We start from the raw sequence: 17,439 nt of genomic DNA, 5'->3' as shown, positions 1-17,439 counted from the left end.
CAATAAAGTCATACTGAATTGTATTGCAAATATTAATACCTACATGTAATAATAGAAATAATAATAAAGGAAAGCATGCATTAAAATTATAACGGAAAAATGTTACTTCTCTTATTTCTTCGCTCTTCTTTTTTGCAACTTTAAATCCAGGCGAAAACTAGAGACGAGTTACTCTCTCCGTTTCCACGACAGTCGGGTCTAACCGCAACGGACACTGATTTTATCCGGTCAAGGACTCAACTCGCCAAAATTCTGTCGCTACAACAATAATAACAACAAGGAGATATTCTCTCATGTCAGAGACACGTTTTTATACACTTCTCACATGTTGCTACAGAGTATAATGGTTTTGTTCACCTAACGGTTGTTTGTATCACCTAAAACTAATCGAGTTAGATATAGGGTTATGTATATATTAAATAAAGGATCAGGATGACGAGACAGTTGAAATTCGGGTGACTGTCTGTCCGTCCGTCTGTCTGTCTGTGCAAGCTGTAACTTGAGTTAAAAATGAGATATCTTGATAAAACTTGGTACACATGTTCCTTGGCACCATAAGACGTTTGGTATTGCAGACCACGGTATTGTAGTGCCACGCCCACAAAACGCCATTAATCGACAACGTATAAATTACTATAACTAAGCCATAAATTAAGATACAGGACAAGGAACAACGAATCTAATTAAGGAGGGGCATATGTGGTTTGAAAATCTTGAAAAAGTAGGCGTGCCCATTCCCCATATAACGGTTTTATTAAAAACTACTAAAAGTGCGATTAATCAATAACTAAATGCGTCAGAGACATTAAATTTTACACCCAGGATGGCACAAGAGGGCTTTATAGGAGCCGGTCCACTTTTAGATGAAATCACGTATTACATACTATTCTTACAACCTTCCCATATTACACTGTGAAAATGGAGGAAATCATCGGATGAAAACCACGCCTACTGCCCATATAACACAATTTTAAATACCATCTGATTCTTTCACATTCCGGTATACAAATAAAATAAACAATTAATATATCGGGTTAAAACTTTGCACAAATAGCCCCTATTAAAGTGTGCCACTTTATGATTAAACATTGTCCAAATCGAATCAAAACTGTTCAAGCTGAGGTACCGAATATGTGGACCCCAGTGCCTATAGTTGTCTATTTACCGAAAATATCGGTCAATGTGTGATATGTATAATTGAAATTCAGAGAGAATGCTTTCCTGTTGATAGTATGTCTGAGTGTCAAAAATGGGTTGAATCGGATAAATATTTCCTTTGCCCCCATATACCTACAGGGATTTTCGAAATTTCAGTATATCATATACATATGTATATAAGTTTATCAATCTGGCAGGTATTTCAATGAAATTCAGAGGGCATCTTTTTCTGGTAATAGCTATGTCCTGATGAAAGCTTCTCCAACATCTGAAAGTATGTCTCCGGCTTTCATCCTTGTAAATTGCGAGAGAATAAATTGCTTATTGATTGAAAATACACGAGCACAAATGTCATTTAATTGCTAAAAAACAACCAATGGGTTACTTTATTTCGAGTTAAAGGTCATCACTTTTGGATATATTCTTAACCTTGTGTCAAAAAATTGCAATAAGTCATTGGATTGTTGTGGCAAATTTTCACTTCTTGAGTACAAGTTTAACAATATTTTTGGCTGTTAAGAAATCTGGAGTTCTTCAGGTAATCATTTAAGTATTTGAGTATGGATGGATACGATTTAACGCTCATCTTCTCGTTACGCTCGTAAACTCTTACATGTTATACATTTTCGTTACGTCATTACGTTCTAGTTGGAGCATTACATCCATTTTCCAATTAATTATATCGATGGCGCTTCATTTCGCCTTTTCGATAGTGCTTCAATTACACTTTTTAACCCCTCCAACCCATCCTACTGTGCTCATACGCCAAACTTACTGCTTGAAAGGTAAACAAACTCTTGGTCCACCCTTCATGAAGGGTAACATAGCCTGGCTTCTTTGTATGAAAGGTTATTGCCTTCGGCTTGGGGATGTTTCGATACGAAAGTGAGCAAGACGAACATTCATACGACAAGATAAACAAATTTCACTTTTCCAGACAATACAACGTAATGACTCAGAAGAATTCAGCCTCCACATACCCTGTACTTATGTATGTAGTATGTATTCGTGTACGGTATCTGTTTACTCATTTCATTTACATACATACATATGTACGTTTTATAATTGAGTTGCTCACTCAAAATGCTTGATTCAAAATCTATTAATAAAATTTACATAAATTGCATGCGATTCTATAAAGTAATGTGTTATTATAATAATAATTGTTTAGAACCTTCAAAATCTTGACTATTTGCAATCAATGATCTCACGCTCCACAATTGACACACTTGCATTTCGATTATACTTTTTCAAAAGATATGTTCATGAGATTTGGAACGAATTATTATCTAAAGCAATAATGGAATCGTCGAAGAAATTTTTCAGATCGGATCACAATGGCATATTGATGTCATACAAGCTGAACGATAGGAATCAAGTTCCTCTAAGGAACCTTTTGTATATGTGAAGTGTATTATAATACAATATAATATATAGTATAACTCTGTATAGCTGTCGTACAAGGCAGTCCAAGATATATATACTACAATTATTAACTCTCTTTTTTTTCAAGCTAGTATTAAGCATTGTTTTGATATCCATATTCCTTGATGTATTAAAATTATGCTGAACTCATGGTAAACACACTTTTCCACAAGGGATTGGGTCGTAAGAAAAATTGTAATCTGAGTAACGAAATCCGATATATGTACATATGTGTCATAAGTAGATCGCCAGAGTCTTTGTTGATATTGCTTTTGGGTGATTCTACGGTATGTCACGGTTCTAAAGTATATATGCCACTACAATTGTGCGTTCGTCGAAAACATCACAGTAGATAGTGCTAGAAGTGACTTATGTTGTAAGTTGTTCTGAGATGATTACACGATTTTTGCAGTCACTACCCATGGTTAGGGACTCCGATAGTTGTGTACCTTCCTCACCTGCAACTTACGCAGTACGCAGTGATATATTCTCTCTGATATACTGATATTCTCTCTCTGTTTTAGGATAGCGTTTTCAAGTTGACCTCGAAAGCTTTCAATTCTCACTACAACTTCTTGTAGAAAACTAGAAAAAAATACGGTAAAATCTGGTAATTCTGGTGACCAAACTCTTATAAGTGTTCTCGAAGTCGTCCATCACAGAAGCCTGACATTCAGCCTTCTGCCTAGATTTTCCACTTGTTCGAACATTGCCCGCCAAATGTCAAGAATTTACGTTATTGTACGAGTCCCAAGTTTACCGCATTCAGTATTCGTGTCTACAGTTGCTTACCCAAAAATCGAAAACAAAAATTGTTTTAGACGGTCACCCTAAATTATTATCACCTGAAGTAATCATACGTTTGAACCGAATGCCCAAGTTCGGTGGCATTACCTAAGCAATAATATTAAATTTATTTACCTGTTTTTGCTTTGAAAATACATATGTATATACATATACATATATATATATAATCATACAATTGGTTATATGCGTCGCCTGTACATATGTGCTGCTTGCGTTCATGGTGCGCGTCGGCGTCGCCGTCAAACTTTGTAACTTCCGTTGTTACAACAAAACGCACTTATTTACACATACCTGATAAAGGTATGCGTTTATGTGTATTAGTAATTGCGTTGGAACATTTTAGTCATCACTTCAACTTGTTGGAATATATGACGTCACCGGTTGAGCAAAACAAACCACCGAATGTCTTACATGAATTGGTCGAGAGGCGACGCACCGCACTCACACTTTCGAGCGTTAAAAGCGAAATTTCAGTTTCAGTTTTGCCTAAAGCGTACGCGCGTAAAGACGTTGTGAAAAAGAAAAGCTCCTCAAACGATCATAAGTGAAGAATTGACATTCGTTGATAAAAGCGCAAAAGCGAAAAGCAAATAAACAGTTTTGAAAATGTAAGCCGAATTTGTTAATTATTTTTTGTAATTTTTATGAGAAAAATATGTTTGTGTTTAAAATAACGGTGCAGTTTAGTGGAACTATATGACTTTATAAAAAACCAAACAATTATTAAAAAAGAAATATTTACAATAAATAAAAATATATTAAAAATAAATATGTATAAAAAAAGTAATAATATTAAACGTTTTAGATAAAAAAAAAATTTTTAACTCAATGTATATAGGAAAAAGCAATTATAAACATTATCACGAACACATATGTACATACATACTATATACATAAGTAAATATATACATATTGTACACCCATGTTAATGCGTTTAAGTAATTTTACATACATGTAATTCTATAATATTAGTATTAAGGTGGTCCAAAAAAAAATTTTTTTTTACTATTTTTTCCTTAGATACCGTGAAAATTTCGTCGGAAATAACGAACAAAATTTTGGTATTTTTTTTTTTTTTTGCCCACCCTATTCCATATGCATCTACACTCCCGAAAATGTTGGCTTATACACATATATATTTTGTTTTGTTTGTATTGTGGTCCACCAAATGTTTCAAATCATTTGGCTGCCATTCGACCGCCATTGTCCTCGCCACTTTGCCATCTGCTCTGCCAGTAGTCACCTTGGTCTATCGCCGCTATTCGGGTGTGGGCGTTGGTTTTTTCTATTTATTCGCTAATTTAGCCGAAAATAAGTGTATTATAAATCGTGTGTGAGTGTGTGCGTAAAGTGATTGAGCATGCGGCTGACTAACTAAGTAAAGAGCTGCCAGGCTGCCCAGAAGTCCGAATTTCCTCGAGCAATTAGGTACATAGATAGATACTTGCCTACATATCTGCATACATATATACCTCTCTGGCATATAAACGGCTAGCTGTGACTGGGAATACTCCAGGGTGTCCAATGAACTTACCCCTAACAATACACACATGCATACATGCACACATACATATGCAAACCAACAATTAATAAATGATTGCAATTATTTAGAACTCCTCAGCCATATACCTGGGTGCGCCTTTAACGTCGCTAGGGTATTGAAATTTATTTTTTTGTTTTTATAAAAATACCGTTATAATGTTCTATATTTTGTTGTGTGTATTCTTTTGGGTGTGTGCGTATGTATGCCGCAATGAAATGTGAATATTTTGGAAATACACTTTACTTTACTTGTGTGCGATCTTCAAAATTCTATTTTGATTTTATGTTTGTTTTACTTTTTCTTCTGCTTTTTCGCATTTGTAAACATACAAACACATACATACATATGTACGAACCAACACACTGAACGCTCAAATAAGGTGAGAACACGCGCACACAGGCATATACATACATATGTATGTACAAGTATATTTACTGGCTAAGATGATCTCATGCCTTCAGGCAGAGGACTGAATATTCAAATTTTAAATTATTACATACAAAATTTATTTGTAAAAGCTAATAATGAAATGTATTTGTTGGATATCAAATTTAAAATTTAAAATCTCAAGTATCGTCTATTTAAAAAGTATAATATCGAATTTTCAAAGCCCCAAATGTGAATGGTTATTTTAGATTTTAATTTCCTCAGATCTCGGTTGATTTCTGAGTTTCTATGTTGAGCTGTCAATAACTGAAGTTGAACCGGAGAAAAAATATACAATGTATCTAATTTTTCTGCTTAACCTAATATCGTTTCATTTATACCGAAAACCAAGCAACTTTTTGAAATTGATGCTTGATTCGGCAAGAGTCTAAAATATTTATTTTTAATACAAGCTATTTTTCATTTCGTTTGGTTTTCAAAATTTGACCAATTCTTTTAACAGCTGCTTTTCACTCAGTATATAGAAATCCAGAAGCGAGAGAGATAATAATTATATCTAAAGAGCGAAATGTACAGAAATTCCAGCAGGAATTCGCAAACTTTGATTGCTTTTTATTGTTATTTGTATTTTTTTTTTTTTACTTTTACATGTAACTATATGTACATATTTCCAATTTCTGTTATCAAAATCTCAATAACTTACTGCCATCAGCTGGTTTTGGTTTTGGCAAGCTGAAACAATCAGGTTCTCAATAAAATGAAATATTAATTTGCGCTCTCAATTTCATTTATTTTGTTTAACAAACAGCAGTTAGACTTTGTCCAGTACTCAGTACTGGACTGAATTGAATTACGAGATCTCATACATATTGTACGAGTATAAATAGTCTCTCATACGCCCTGTAACTCCAAAGAAATGTTATTAACCATTGCTAACGGCATCATTTTTTACGACTTTTACTAAGATTTGCTGCTTTTGCTGGAGCTGTTAATGACTCATTTTAAGTACGTACATATGTATGTGGGTATATTCTTACCTTCTATGTACTTGAAAGTTATTACTTTAGCTGACTCCAACACAAAAATGACTAACGGCAAAAAATGGTGTTTATAACATTTTTATTTGCATTTCACTCGAATAAATAAACATTATTATCGTAGAATTGTAACTAAAATGTAACAACTAATGTATGTATGTGCATATATGAATACTGGATATATACTATATATGAAAAAATGTAAGCTGATAGCAGAATTTCTGACAGGATCATCAAAAGTAAAGAGAAAAAATACGGCAACGGCACAAACTCCGAAGAAATGGTGCACACCGGATAACTATAGCATATGGCTGCCATACAAACTGAATAATCAAAATCAAGTTCTTGTATGGAATCTTTTGTATTTGAATTATAGTTTCTTTGCAACCGAAATTAACACTTTTTCTTGTGCTTGTTTATATTAATTTTATATAAGCTGACAGTTTTCGCAAGAAAAAGAGTCGATAAAGCAACAACTGCAAAAAAGTAAAATTCTAGGTATCACAGAAGTGTCGTAGTTCATATGCACATGAAACAGTACATAAAACAAATAAAAGTTAACGGCGTTTAAGCAACTGATAAAATATAATTTCTTCAGTAGAAATAATTATGTATCAAGTAATTGATATATGCAATTATTTATAGATATTTTTTAATAAAATACAAAAATATAATTTACTAAGCGCCGAGCATTAAGGAATGTCAAATAGTTTTATAGTTTTATTGTTTTTGTTTTTCATTTTGAATGCATCACTTGTTAACGGCTTCTCTGCCGCACCCAAGTCGCGTACGGCCCAGTTGTAGACAAAGCAGGCATTGCCGTTGCATTTTGTAATAATGGATTTTTATGTATGGATATTTGTACAGTTATGTAATTTCGAATTCCAGTGCGTGTTTCATTGTGACTGCACTTTCGTTTTCATTGGTTTGCCGTAAGCGGCGCTTCGAACATGCACATCATATACAAGTACATAATTAAATGCCATATTATTTATGAGTTACAAAGATGATCTTTTATATGGTTAATTACTCTTTTGGACTTGTTTTTTCGAGATAATTTAATTTACTTATATGAATCTTATATGTGTCGCTCTCATTATTGAGCGAATTTTATGAGTAAAGTACATTTGTAGCTAACTTATAGATACCGGAAATGATCTACTTACATATATATGCAGAGTTGCCGCCTAACAATTAAAAAAAATTCAAAATGTTTTTATTATGACATATTTACAAGTTTTTCGCCATTTTCGAAACACATACAAATTGTTTCCGCTGTTTTTATCAAATTTCTGCGTCAAAATTTAATTAATTCGCATTTTCCAGATTTTATTCACATTTTAACAATCACAACAAAAACTATAAAAGATATGTATAAATATGCATATTTGTACTTGTAAAATTTTGTATTTGAAAATAATGTGTCTAAATAGAAATTTAAATTGCTCAACCTTGCACCTTAGCTGCTCAAGCGCGTTTTTCATGTTTTTCAATTGCAATGAAATCAGGAAATGCGAAATACCGAATGCAACTACTTACATACATATAAGTATGTATGCAAATATGTAAGTGTTCGAACCGTTTACACAGGGGCGTCACAAATGAATAAATTTATTCGATGAAGCGTTACCGAAATGTCTTATATTGATTTTAATACGCTCGAAACATGTTGCACAGCGTATAATCGCTTTGTCGGGATAGATATGTATGTATTTGATAATATAACTATAATAAAATTATGATAATAAAGACATAAATAGATATTCGAATGTCTAACTGGAATATCTTAATTTTGAACAGGTATTCTATGACACTCTGAGCTTGTTGGGATTGCCAATGGACGGAAGCAGACCATTGCTACGCCCAAAAATATTATTAACTATTTTAATTATACGGAAAACAAATTATATTTGACAAAACTGAAATGTATTGACTCTTCTATCCAAAAATGCTTGAAATCAGTCCCTCCGGTTTCGTTAAAATTAATGTTACGAAATTTTAATAAATAAACTCAGTAAATATATAATATTTTGGTATGTACATATACCATATACCATGTATGTCTGAAGGCTGTAATGAACGCAATTCACCCACCCATTTGCCCTTCTCTCCTCACAATTAAATTCATATTTAGTAAACATACACATATACACACATCCATACATATGTACATGCGTTTATGCATTTTTGCAATAAAAAGTGTGATCGATTGTTTAAAGTCGTTGTCATTCATACATATTTACATTTCATGAAAGTAGCATTAAAAATTGAAGGCAGAAGAATTCATGGCATTCCATTGATGAGATCATTTTTTTGCGATTACCTCATAACCCGAATTAAAAGCGAATTTAATGCTTCTACATATGTACATTCATGTATATAAGCTCATACATATATACATACAATATGTTTGTTTACTTCGATTTACAAGGAAACTGGAGTCAGAACTTGTTTGTATGCGGCATTGTGCCGTGGAATCAAAATAAATATTGAATTGCGAATAACAAGAAATACGTGAAAACACTAACGATTGTGGCGCAGAACGTTTTTGGTGCTGCGGCACCATATTTTGTAATGAATGTCTGGAATTTTTATATTTCATTTTTTTTTTTTTTTTTGGTAATGTGTTGCTTATAACTGCAAGACGCATTAAAAAAATATATAGTATATGTATGTATACATGGATATGATAAAATGGATGAAGTGGATATGATAAAATCATTATTTTTACATTAACTCTTATATTTAAAATTTGTATATTATATATATAGTACATATGTATATATATACTTGTAGCTATATATATAGCTATTCTTCATTGCTCTTTTTAAAAAGTTTCATTGATGCCGCGTTGAAACAGCGCCATCTGTTCCATATTTTTAGTGTTTACAGACCCCATTAATCAATACATCCATGGGTATAATTTATATATACAAAAATTCAAAGAACCAAAACTTTTTTTTTATATTATTTTTTAATTCGTGTAAACCATTAATATTGATTAATACATGTTTATGTATTGAAATTCGTCAAAAAAATTATTTCTTTTTTCACTTTACACTTTGAAAAATTGTTTGGTAGACACCTCAAAAAATTTCTTTGCAAGCATGAATTCTTAATGTTAATAGGGAGGATCTTTCTTTCAGTTACCTATAGTTGCTTTATTATTGAAATGAAAAATTTAGCTTACGGGTAACAAGTTTGACCGAGACTGACAAAAAAAACTACATTTCCCCGTATTTAAATACAAATCTTTATTATTGTCTGCAAAATAGGCTCCTGTAGAGCCAATCCAAGCATGCCAACCAATTTTCCATACATGTGTTATAAGCCTCGGCTGGGATGGTCTTCTGTGCCTTAAGCGAATTACGGTTTCGTCTCATTCTTAGCGCGTCATTCGCTAGATTGTTGGACAGTTTCGTCGTCATATTCATTAAGTCATGTCTCGTCACCAATAATTCTGCGTTGGATGAATGTAGGATCTCAGCTAAGTTGTCAAGCATATCTTATGCGAACTCTATTCGACGTCGTCTTTGCAAAAAATTCAGATCATTTGGTACGAGTCTAGATGGGGTGTTGAGTCTATTCGTAAGAAATGTTGCGATCCTTTGCTATTTCTCTGATGCCAATATGACGGATCTCATTGTTTCCTTAACTTCTTGTTGTTATTGTCATGAACAACTGTGGATGGACGACTCGCATGAGACAAGTTTTCCATGACTTCACGACCTGCGCTGAATGCTTTGTGTCACCCAGATACTCATGTTCGTGATAAAGTAAACTTCACAAAAGAGTTCTGCAACATTTTCAATGATTCTATAAACGTGATTCCATTAAAAACACAAAATTTCGAGCAAAAAAAAAACAGCTTAATTAAATGTAGATTAAATTTCACACGAACATACTGATAAACAAGGTTGTACCAACCTAGGAAAAAAATGGTTATCGATTATTTGATCAGGTATATGAATACTTGGTCGTTTAAAGCTTATATTAGAAACTGTCAAAATCAGCTGTTTACATTTAATTTGTTGTTAAAACTAAACATTTTGTATTTAAATATACTAAGCAAAAACAAAAACTCTAAGCAATAGTAGTTAGAGATCTAGGAAAAAAAATCCGTAGTATATATTATATAACGCAGTCTAAAAAGGCCTAGGGAATTTTCGCTAAATGCAACGAAGTCCAAACAAATTACAATTTCATTTGAAATATTAATGACACATGTATGTACATCCTGATATAAACAAACATTCATCATTTTTTACTGCACTGGAAGTACATTCGTACATATATATTGTACATATGTATGTATGTCTATTTATAAGTGTTTTCTTTACAACTTTTAATTAGTACCTTTATCACAGAACACATTTTCGCAAGTCCCGCAAACAACAAAGAAATTCTTTACACCAACAAAATGAAATTAATATCTGTATGTTTGTATGTATCTATAAGTATACCCTTTAGCTTTTTCACATACACACCTAGTAACTGCTGGTGGCCATGCCGAGACAATAATGAATCAATTTTTTTAAGTGGAAATCAGAATTTCTCACTTATCAGTAATTATGAATGTCGTTGTTATTGTTGTACCGTTGCCTAGCCTTATATACATACATACATATGTATACATATATGCAGTCGCCGTATATGGCTGTGTCTACACACCCACTCATATATAAAAAAAAATATATATTGTTTGATTTGTGTCAAGCGTCTACTGGCCCATTCATTGATCCGCAACATCGGTGCATCGCGATAAACTACCTATAAAGCAAATGATATGCAACCGGTACGTTTTGCAAAAGCCAGTTGCTCTGTTCTGTTATGAAAAACATATTTATTTCATATAGGTAGTATAATTATTTATAATTGTATTTCCTTAAATAAATAAATAAGTAAAAAAAAAAAATATATATATATATAAAGTATATTATTTACTTATTTTAATTGCAGTACATACATAAATGTGTGTATAGCAAGCAAACGAGGTTAGTGGTGACGAATTGTTCTCGTATGTATTTAACAGAATTAGGTCAGGGCCTCCACGAATGTATGGTAAGAATTTTTTCTTGCTCCAGTTTTGTAAAATCATACTTACATACATACATATGTAAACCACAAATGATATCACGCCATAAATTGATTAAGCTGTGCTCCTTAACTTGCGAACACCGTGACCTAAGAGTGCTTTTCGAAAATATTTCAAGAAAACACATTTCTTGTGGTCGCACTCAAGAATGCAGTTGTCTGAATCAAATCAAATCACAACTGAATCATTATATACGATAAATAGTCTCTCAGTTTTTGAGATATCGCACCATTATATTATGTAACTGTCGTACAAGCTGAACGATCCAAATCAAGTTCTTGCATGAAAAACTTTTTTATTTGCGGAGATATCTTCGCAAATTTCGACATACATAAGTATGTATGTAAATTATTATCTCCGAATATATGCTTCAGTTTAGAACACTATAGCTGCCATTCCAACCGACAGAGAAAAACATCGGTAAATAAATGCCAATAAATTTCTTTAATTTATATGCTTGTATGTATATAAGTATGCACGTAAGTAATTTTTGTAAATTAAATGACGTCAAAATTGTCATTGCATTACGCATACATACAAACAAATGTAAGCTTCTTGGGTGAGACGGAAATTGTCGAAATCAATTAAAAACATTAGTTTTTTCTCAAAAACATTTAGTATTTGTTTTTGCTATTTGTGTAGGCGTTTAATTTACACACATGCACATACATATGCATGTATGTATGCATGCCTACATTTACGATGCCACTTGTAAACGATTATTGCATTGCCGATGAGTCCTTCATGCGATAATTTCACGTTTTGATTGCAAAAGACAAGTCTAGGTCAAATATTATTTTTAAAAATATTACTTATTTTGAAATAATTGCATTTTAAGTGTCCGCTTGAATTCAAGGTTGTTTTCGCGCAGCAATGCTTTGAGAAAATTCTTCAGTGGAATAAAATGGAGTACGAGTCCGAAAATCACATAATTTATTTTTGTCACGTTAAAGTTGGAAACACGCTTGCTATTCTATTTTGATTATTTGATTATGCCAGTTTATGTAAGTTATACCAGTTGTATGTTCGATTGGTCACTCAAGAAAATTTAGCGATTTTTTTTTCAAATGTTAAAAAATTTATTAAAAAGCTGAAACGCTTAGATTTTGTATTTAGTATATTAGAGAATAAATTTATCTGGAAATATTTGAAATGGAATATTTTCTTTCAAAAATTGTACTTAATTTCAGGATTTGTATAGAATATCGTGAGTCAACGCTGTGTACACATTTCGAGTTACAAAGCACGAATACCTAGTTATATGAGTACTATATGTGTTCTTATATATTTGTACAGATCTAAAAATATACACAAATTATTTAAAAAGTAAATAAATACATAATAATATACATATATATGTATCTAGGTCTTCGCATGTGTATGTTTTTGCTACCAATGAACCGTTTTTCAGACTCGCTTCCAAGCGAATTTGTGTACAAAATTATAAATTTTGTTTAAAAAAATCTGAATTTTTTAACACCTCCTTGTTTTAGACATGTCGGCACGCCGGTAAAAATGCTTGTGATATTTGAGACTACCACTCAGGGAGTTAATAAATTCGAGACCTAGTCAAGCCCATATAAAAATTCGAATTATAGTAAATATTGCTATGGCAAACCTCTGATTTTTTTTTCGTTTATTAATATTATTCTTATAAAACTCACTCAACCTTTCGGATATTTAGCGCTTCAAGATCTTGAGGATATTGTACTTTCTCTTTCTCTCTCTCTCTCTACTCAAAAATCTACACGGTTTTCTTTTAAACTTGATTTGAAACTTTATGTCTAAAAAAACCTAGAAGGATTGCTACTGAAGTCAGGATTCATATTGGAATTCGACTTAATCGCTCTAAATTGTCAAAGATATAATAAATATATACTTGTATAACAAATATATATTTATAACAATATAATTTTTTATCCCTTGTATTTTAAGATTGTTTAACAGTTTCAGTCGTTTGTGTACTTCCAGCTAAAAAAGAACTCCTGTACCCTCTCAGCACCCTAACGCATTTATAAAAAAAAAAACCGGAAACATGTCTCACTCAGTGACAATCACCAGAACGACCACCAGCACGACAAATACATCCTATATTGTACTTAATACTGGATACTTGAAGTCATTTTCGGGTCTATTAAAATTATTCGAATTGGTGAGTGACTTTGAATTAACATATATTGGATATAAATAGATAAAACCTCGTGACCGCTTAGCGGTGAATGCGGAATCGAATTTTTTTTAAATATATGTACATATATGTTGAATATTAATCAACTTAACTTTGTAAAAATTCAAAATCACTTTAACTTACGATTTGTCATCCCAAACAGCTGATCGGCATTGCCACAGTCGGTATTTTCGGCTATTACTGGAACGGAAGTGCCACTTCGGCTGAAATCTTCTTCTTCCTCATGGTCACGACATTCCTGATAGGAACATTTTGCCTTCTTCTATCCTGTTTAACATCGCTCAGTACGGGCGGCATTATATCGAAGACCATTTATGTAAGTTGCACCAACTGGAATGGGTTAGAAATATATACACAGCATTTTTAACGGTATTTTTCTCTGCCAATAGGAACTGATCTATCACAGCGTAGCGGCCATTTTGCTGCTAGCCGCTTCGTTGAATCTCGTCATTCAGTTGAACGACAGACGCTTCCGATACGGCAAGCAATACGATGCATACATGGCGGCCGGTATTATGGGACTTGTGAACACGGTGCTCTACTTCATTAGCGCATTCTTGGCTCACCGATCATATCGTGGCATCTAAAGTTGGCCAACTGAAACCACCGAATTTGTAACGTTTAATTTCACTTCGTGTGTGGAGCGTTTCCGAGCGTGTTCATTGCTGGAATTCTTCGTCTTTTTTTACTACGATTAATTAAGTTATAATAAATATAAGATTTATTTAAATATTTAGGAAGCACAGAGCGGAATCTACATATATACATACATACTTATTTCAAATTGTGTGAGCATTTTTCAGTCATAGTTGGCAAAAGTCCGAAAATGCAGAAACAGAAAGAATTAAATACAAAAGCAAACCAAAAATACTTACTAAAAAATGATATAAGTACTTTCAAATTTTTTTATAAATACTCGTCTATTGTATACATGTTTTGCTATGTACATATATACATATGTATGTTTATGTAAAATTTTAACAAAAATAAATATTTCGTGTAGAATGTATTTTTATGTAAAACTTTAAATTAAAAGAACACGTCAAATTTTTTTAAGCTTTCCCGAAACCGAACATATTATATCATTATCTATCTATCGATATTCGGTACTTGGATGTCTAGAACTCTGAATTGGACTTACAATTACCACAATGTTATCGTTTAAATTCTGGGTTGGCGCTACAAATCACAAGTAACGGACCTTAGCAAAGTCGATCTGTCTCATTTTGTCACTAGATACAGCGGGTTAAAAATTGCTCCTCTCTTTCAACCTAAATCAGTAAGCACGATTTGAGATTATAAGGAGGGCAACGTTCAGAAGTGCTGTTAAAACGTTTATATAAAGGAGATTTATTTACATGACTTTTACCTTCAACCAAGGCGAGATCAGCGAAATATTCGACAAAACTACACTTAAACGCGAGCTAGGTTTCGGGTTGATCTCTTCAAACAGACTTACACTTTATACACCGGTGTTTGGGATGTCAGAAGCTCTTAAGTGAGGATGAAGGGACCCATATGTATCGGCGGAGCGTTTCGAGACGATTCTAAATTTGTTGAGGCGGCTAATATCGATAGCGAACGCTGGACAGTCGAGGATAAAGTGAAAAGATATCACAAGTGTCATCACAGCTTTGCAAAATGTTTGAACGAGCTATTCCACTCATTCTTATCCAATAAATGTAGAGGCCAACCCCCACTTACTTTACAGGGATTTATACACTGCATATTGACATATAGGTAGTACTAATTTTATTTACGATTCTTTCTAGCTCTTCGACAAACGCCTACAGTTAATATTATATTGACGACAAAGAGTAAAACCAGCGCAATGATTCCCAGCAGCATAGCAATATACAAGATCAGATATTCCCTTTTATCGAAAAAATCGCGCTCGAAATAACCGTATATATACTTTCCAAAAAATTGCATATCAAATAGGATCGCGGTGACAACTCCAAAAACAAATATCGTCCATAGTACAATAACAATCTGAAAATGTAATGAAAATGAAAGCAACTTCCCCTACTCCAGCACTCTTATAAGATACATCTGTATACGAGTATGTAAGTACTTACAAATATGCGCACATGAAAACGTGTTTTCGGATAGTTGGAATTGTAGAACCAAGTACTGAAACCAAAGATCAAGCAGAGCACCATTGTTGTAGCCAAGGAACACTGATACAAGAACATATTCATATCGTCCGGGAAGTTTATCACGCACGACAACAAAAAAATGGCAAGCAGGCAGAGCACCTACATTGTATGTTTGAATGTAAGAAGTGATATTATTGTTTGTATATACTATATGTATTTATATATTATCCCTCATACCGCAATAATAATTTCAACAGCGGAGGTCCACTCCTTCACCGATGGACACTTCATATTGCACACAATGCTTTTTTTACAAGTATTTCCTTTAAATATTTTTATTCACAAATGTTTGTATGTACAGCTTTACAACTAGTTTTTTATATTTGTAATTCACTTTTTATCAACAAACGTAACACAATTTCGCCGCCTTGATTTGTAGGTTATATAAGGCTTTACAGTGATTTTTAACAATTATTTTGAAAAGATTAGGTGATTTTTTATAAAATAAATTTACTTTATGTATATTTTAACTGAAATATTACTGTGTAGAGAATAATTTTAGAGTTTAAATGCTTTTGCCACTTGTTAACACTAATTCCAGAAGTTTGTGCTTTTTTGTTCTTAATTTCTTTTTTAAAGTATAGCATATTGTAAATATTAACAAATTTTGGTGCTTACTTCAACGAGTAACGAGTACGTGCGGGCTTTATATTGTTGTTGCTTTAACAATGTTGTCATATTATATACATACATACATGTGCGTAATGTTCGTATGTTGCAATTTCCGTCGTCAAGTGTCTTTGAATCCGATCCGATTTTGTACGACCGCCGTAACACTGGCGGGTGGCGCATCCAGACCTCTAAACGAGTCCAACACAATGAAGTCCAAGCAAATATCTTAAAAATAACAAGCAAATAACAGTTCGTTTGCTGTCCCACTTAGTTTTCCTCCAAACAGGGTTTAGATAAGAGCTATAACAACAATAATGCCCTCGATAACGATGCTTTATATTTCACGCGACATCCAAATATTTCCTAGGTGAACCTCACATATAGTCGTTTGTATGTATACGACTAGTTACGCTTCGTTTAACGTCGACACCAGTTATTTCCTCGAGGTCCTTGAAAGGCAAAGCTTTCTTTGCCAAAAATACCATCCATTTGCCTATACATGTACCTATTATGAGTAGTTTACTTTCAGAGCGTGCAAGAGTGATTTTGAGTATATGAGTCGATATTCGGTTATTGGATGTCCAGAACTCTGAATTCAACTTCCAATTACCACAATGTTATCGTTTAAATTCTGGTTGGCGCTAAAAATAGCAAATAACGGACCTTAGCAAAGTCGATCTGTCTCATCTGTCTCATTTTCTCACCAGATATAGTGGGTTCAAAATTGCTCCTCTCTCCCAATCTAAATCAAATAGCACGATTTGAGATTATGAGGACAACGTTTAGAAGTGCTCTTAAAACGTTTAAATAAAATAGTTTTATTTACATGACTTTTATCTTCAATCGAAGCGAGACCCAAATCAACGATATATTCGAAAATATCACTTTTATGCGAGTTAGGTTTTGGGTTGATCTCTCAAAATAGATAACGATCACACTTTATTCTTTGCAGTAAATGTAGAGACAAACAAATTTCGCGCAAGTTCCGCATAGTTGGTGCCGTTCACTTGAACTCATGGATTTAATAC

The 17,439-nt window shown here is 33.0% G+C and overlaps 2 protein-coding genes across 3 annotated transcripts; one reads left to right on the top strand and one right to left on the bottom strand.

Annotated features, from left to right (window-relative positions):
• Positions 1-3,841: 3,841 nt before the first annotated feature.
• On the top strand, positions 3,842-14,649 carry LOC106624949 (uncharacterized). 2 transcript variants are annotated; one of them, XM_014244740.3, is made up of 4 exons: positions 3,842-3,998; positions 13,424-13,604; positions 13,783-13,956; positions 14,030-14,649. In XM_014244740.3, the coding sequence occupies exons 2-4, from the start codon at positions 13,488-13,490 to the stop codon at positions 14,225-14,227; spliced, it is 489 nt and encodes a 162-aa protein (XP_014100215.1). In that variant the 5' UTR covers positions 3,842-3,998; positions 13,424-13,487; the 3' UTR covers positions 14,228-14,649. The 2 variants fall into 2 exon arrangements, with proteins under 2 accessions (XP_014100215.1, XP_036218338.1); XM_036362445.2 differs by lacking the exon at positions 3,842-3,998 and having other exon boundaries at positions 13,406-13,604.
• A 723-nt stretch (positions 14,650-15,372) lies between these two features.
• On the bottom strand, positions 15,373-17,358 carry LOC118682946 (uncharacterized). Its single transcript, XM_070110468.1, has 3 exons — positions 15,977-17,358; positions 15,719-15,898; positions 15,373-15,632 (listed from the first exon to the last, which is right to left on the bottom strand). The coding sequence occupies exons 1-3, from the start codon at positions 16,028-16,030 to the stop codon at positions 15,393-15,395; spliced, it is 474 nt and encodes a 157-aa protein (XP_069966569.1). The 5' UTR covers positions 16,031-17,358; the 3' UTR covers positions 15,373-15,392.
• Between the last annotated feature and the right edge of the window lie 81 nt (positions 17,359-17,439).

Source organism: Bactrocera oleae, chromosome 5 (genome assembly GCF_042242935.1).
Source record: "Bactrocera oleae isolate idBacOlea1 chromosome 5, idBacOlea1, whole genome shotgun sequence".
NCBI classification, from domain to species: Eukaryota; Metazoa; Arthropoda; class Insecta; order Diptera; family Tephritidae; genus Bactrocera; species Bactrocera oleae.
This window is presented reverse-complemented; position numbering and strand designations above follow the sequence as displayed.

Excerpts from the sequence above, each read along its gene's own strand:
- LOC106624949 (XM_014244740.3), top strand. The coding sequence starts at position 13,488 with ATGTCTCACTCAGTGACAATCACCAGAACGACCACCAGCACGACAAAT. Across the intron at positions 13,605-13,782 it reads TATTAAAATTATTCGAATTG|CTGATCGGCATTGCCACAGT; the intron begins GTGAGTGACTTT and ends CATCCCAAACAG. Across the intron at positions 13,957-14,029 it reads TTATATCGAAGACCATTTAT|GAACTGATCTATCACAGCGT; the intron begins GTAAGTTGCACC and ends CTCTGCCAATAG.
- LOC118682946 (XM_070110468.1), bottom strand. The coding sequence starts at position 16,030 with ATGAAGTGTCCATCGGTGAAGGAGTGGACCTCCGCTGTTGAAATTATT. Across the intron at positions 15,899-15,976 it reads CTGTTGAAATTATTATTGCG|GTGCTCTGCCTGCTTGCCAT; the intron begins GTATGAGGGATA and ends CATACAATGTAG. Across the intron at positions 15,633-15,718 it reads GTTTTCATGTGCGCATATTT|ATTGTTATTGTACTATGGAC; the intron begins GTAAGTACTTAC and ends TTACATTTTCAG.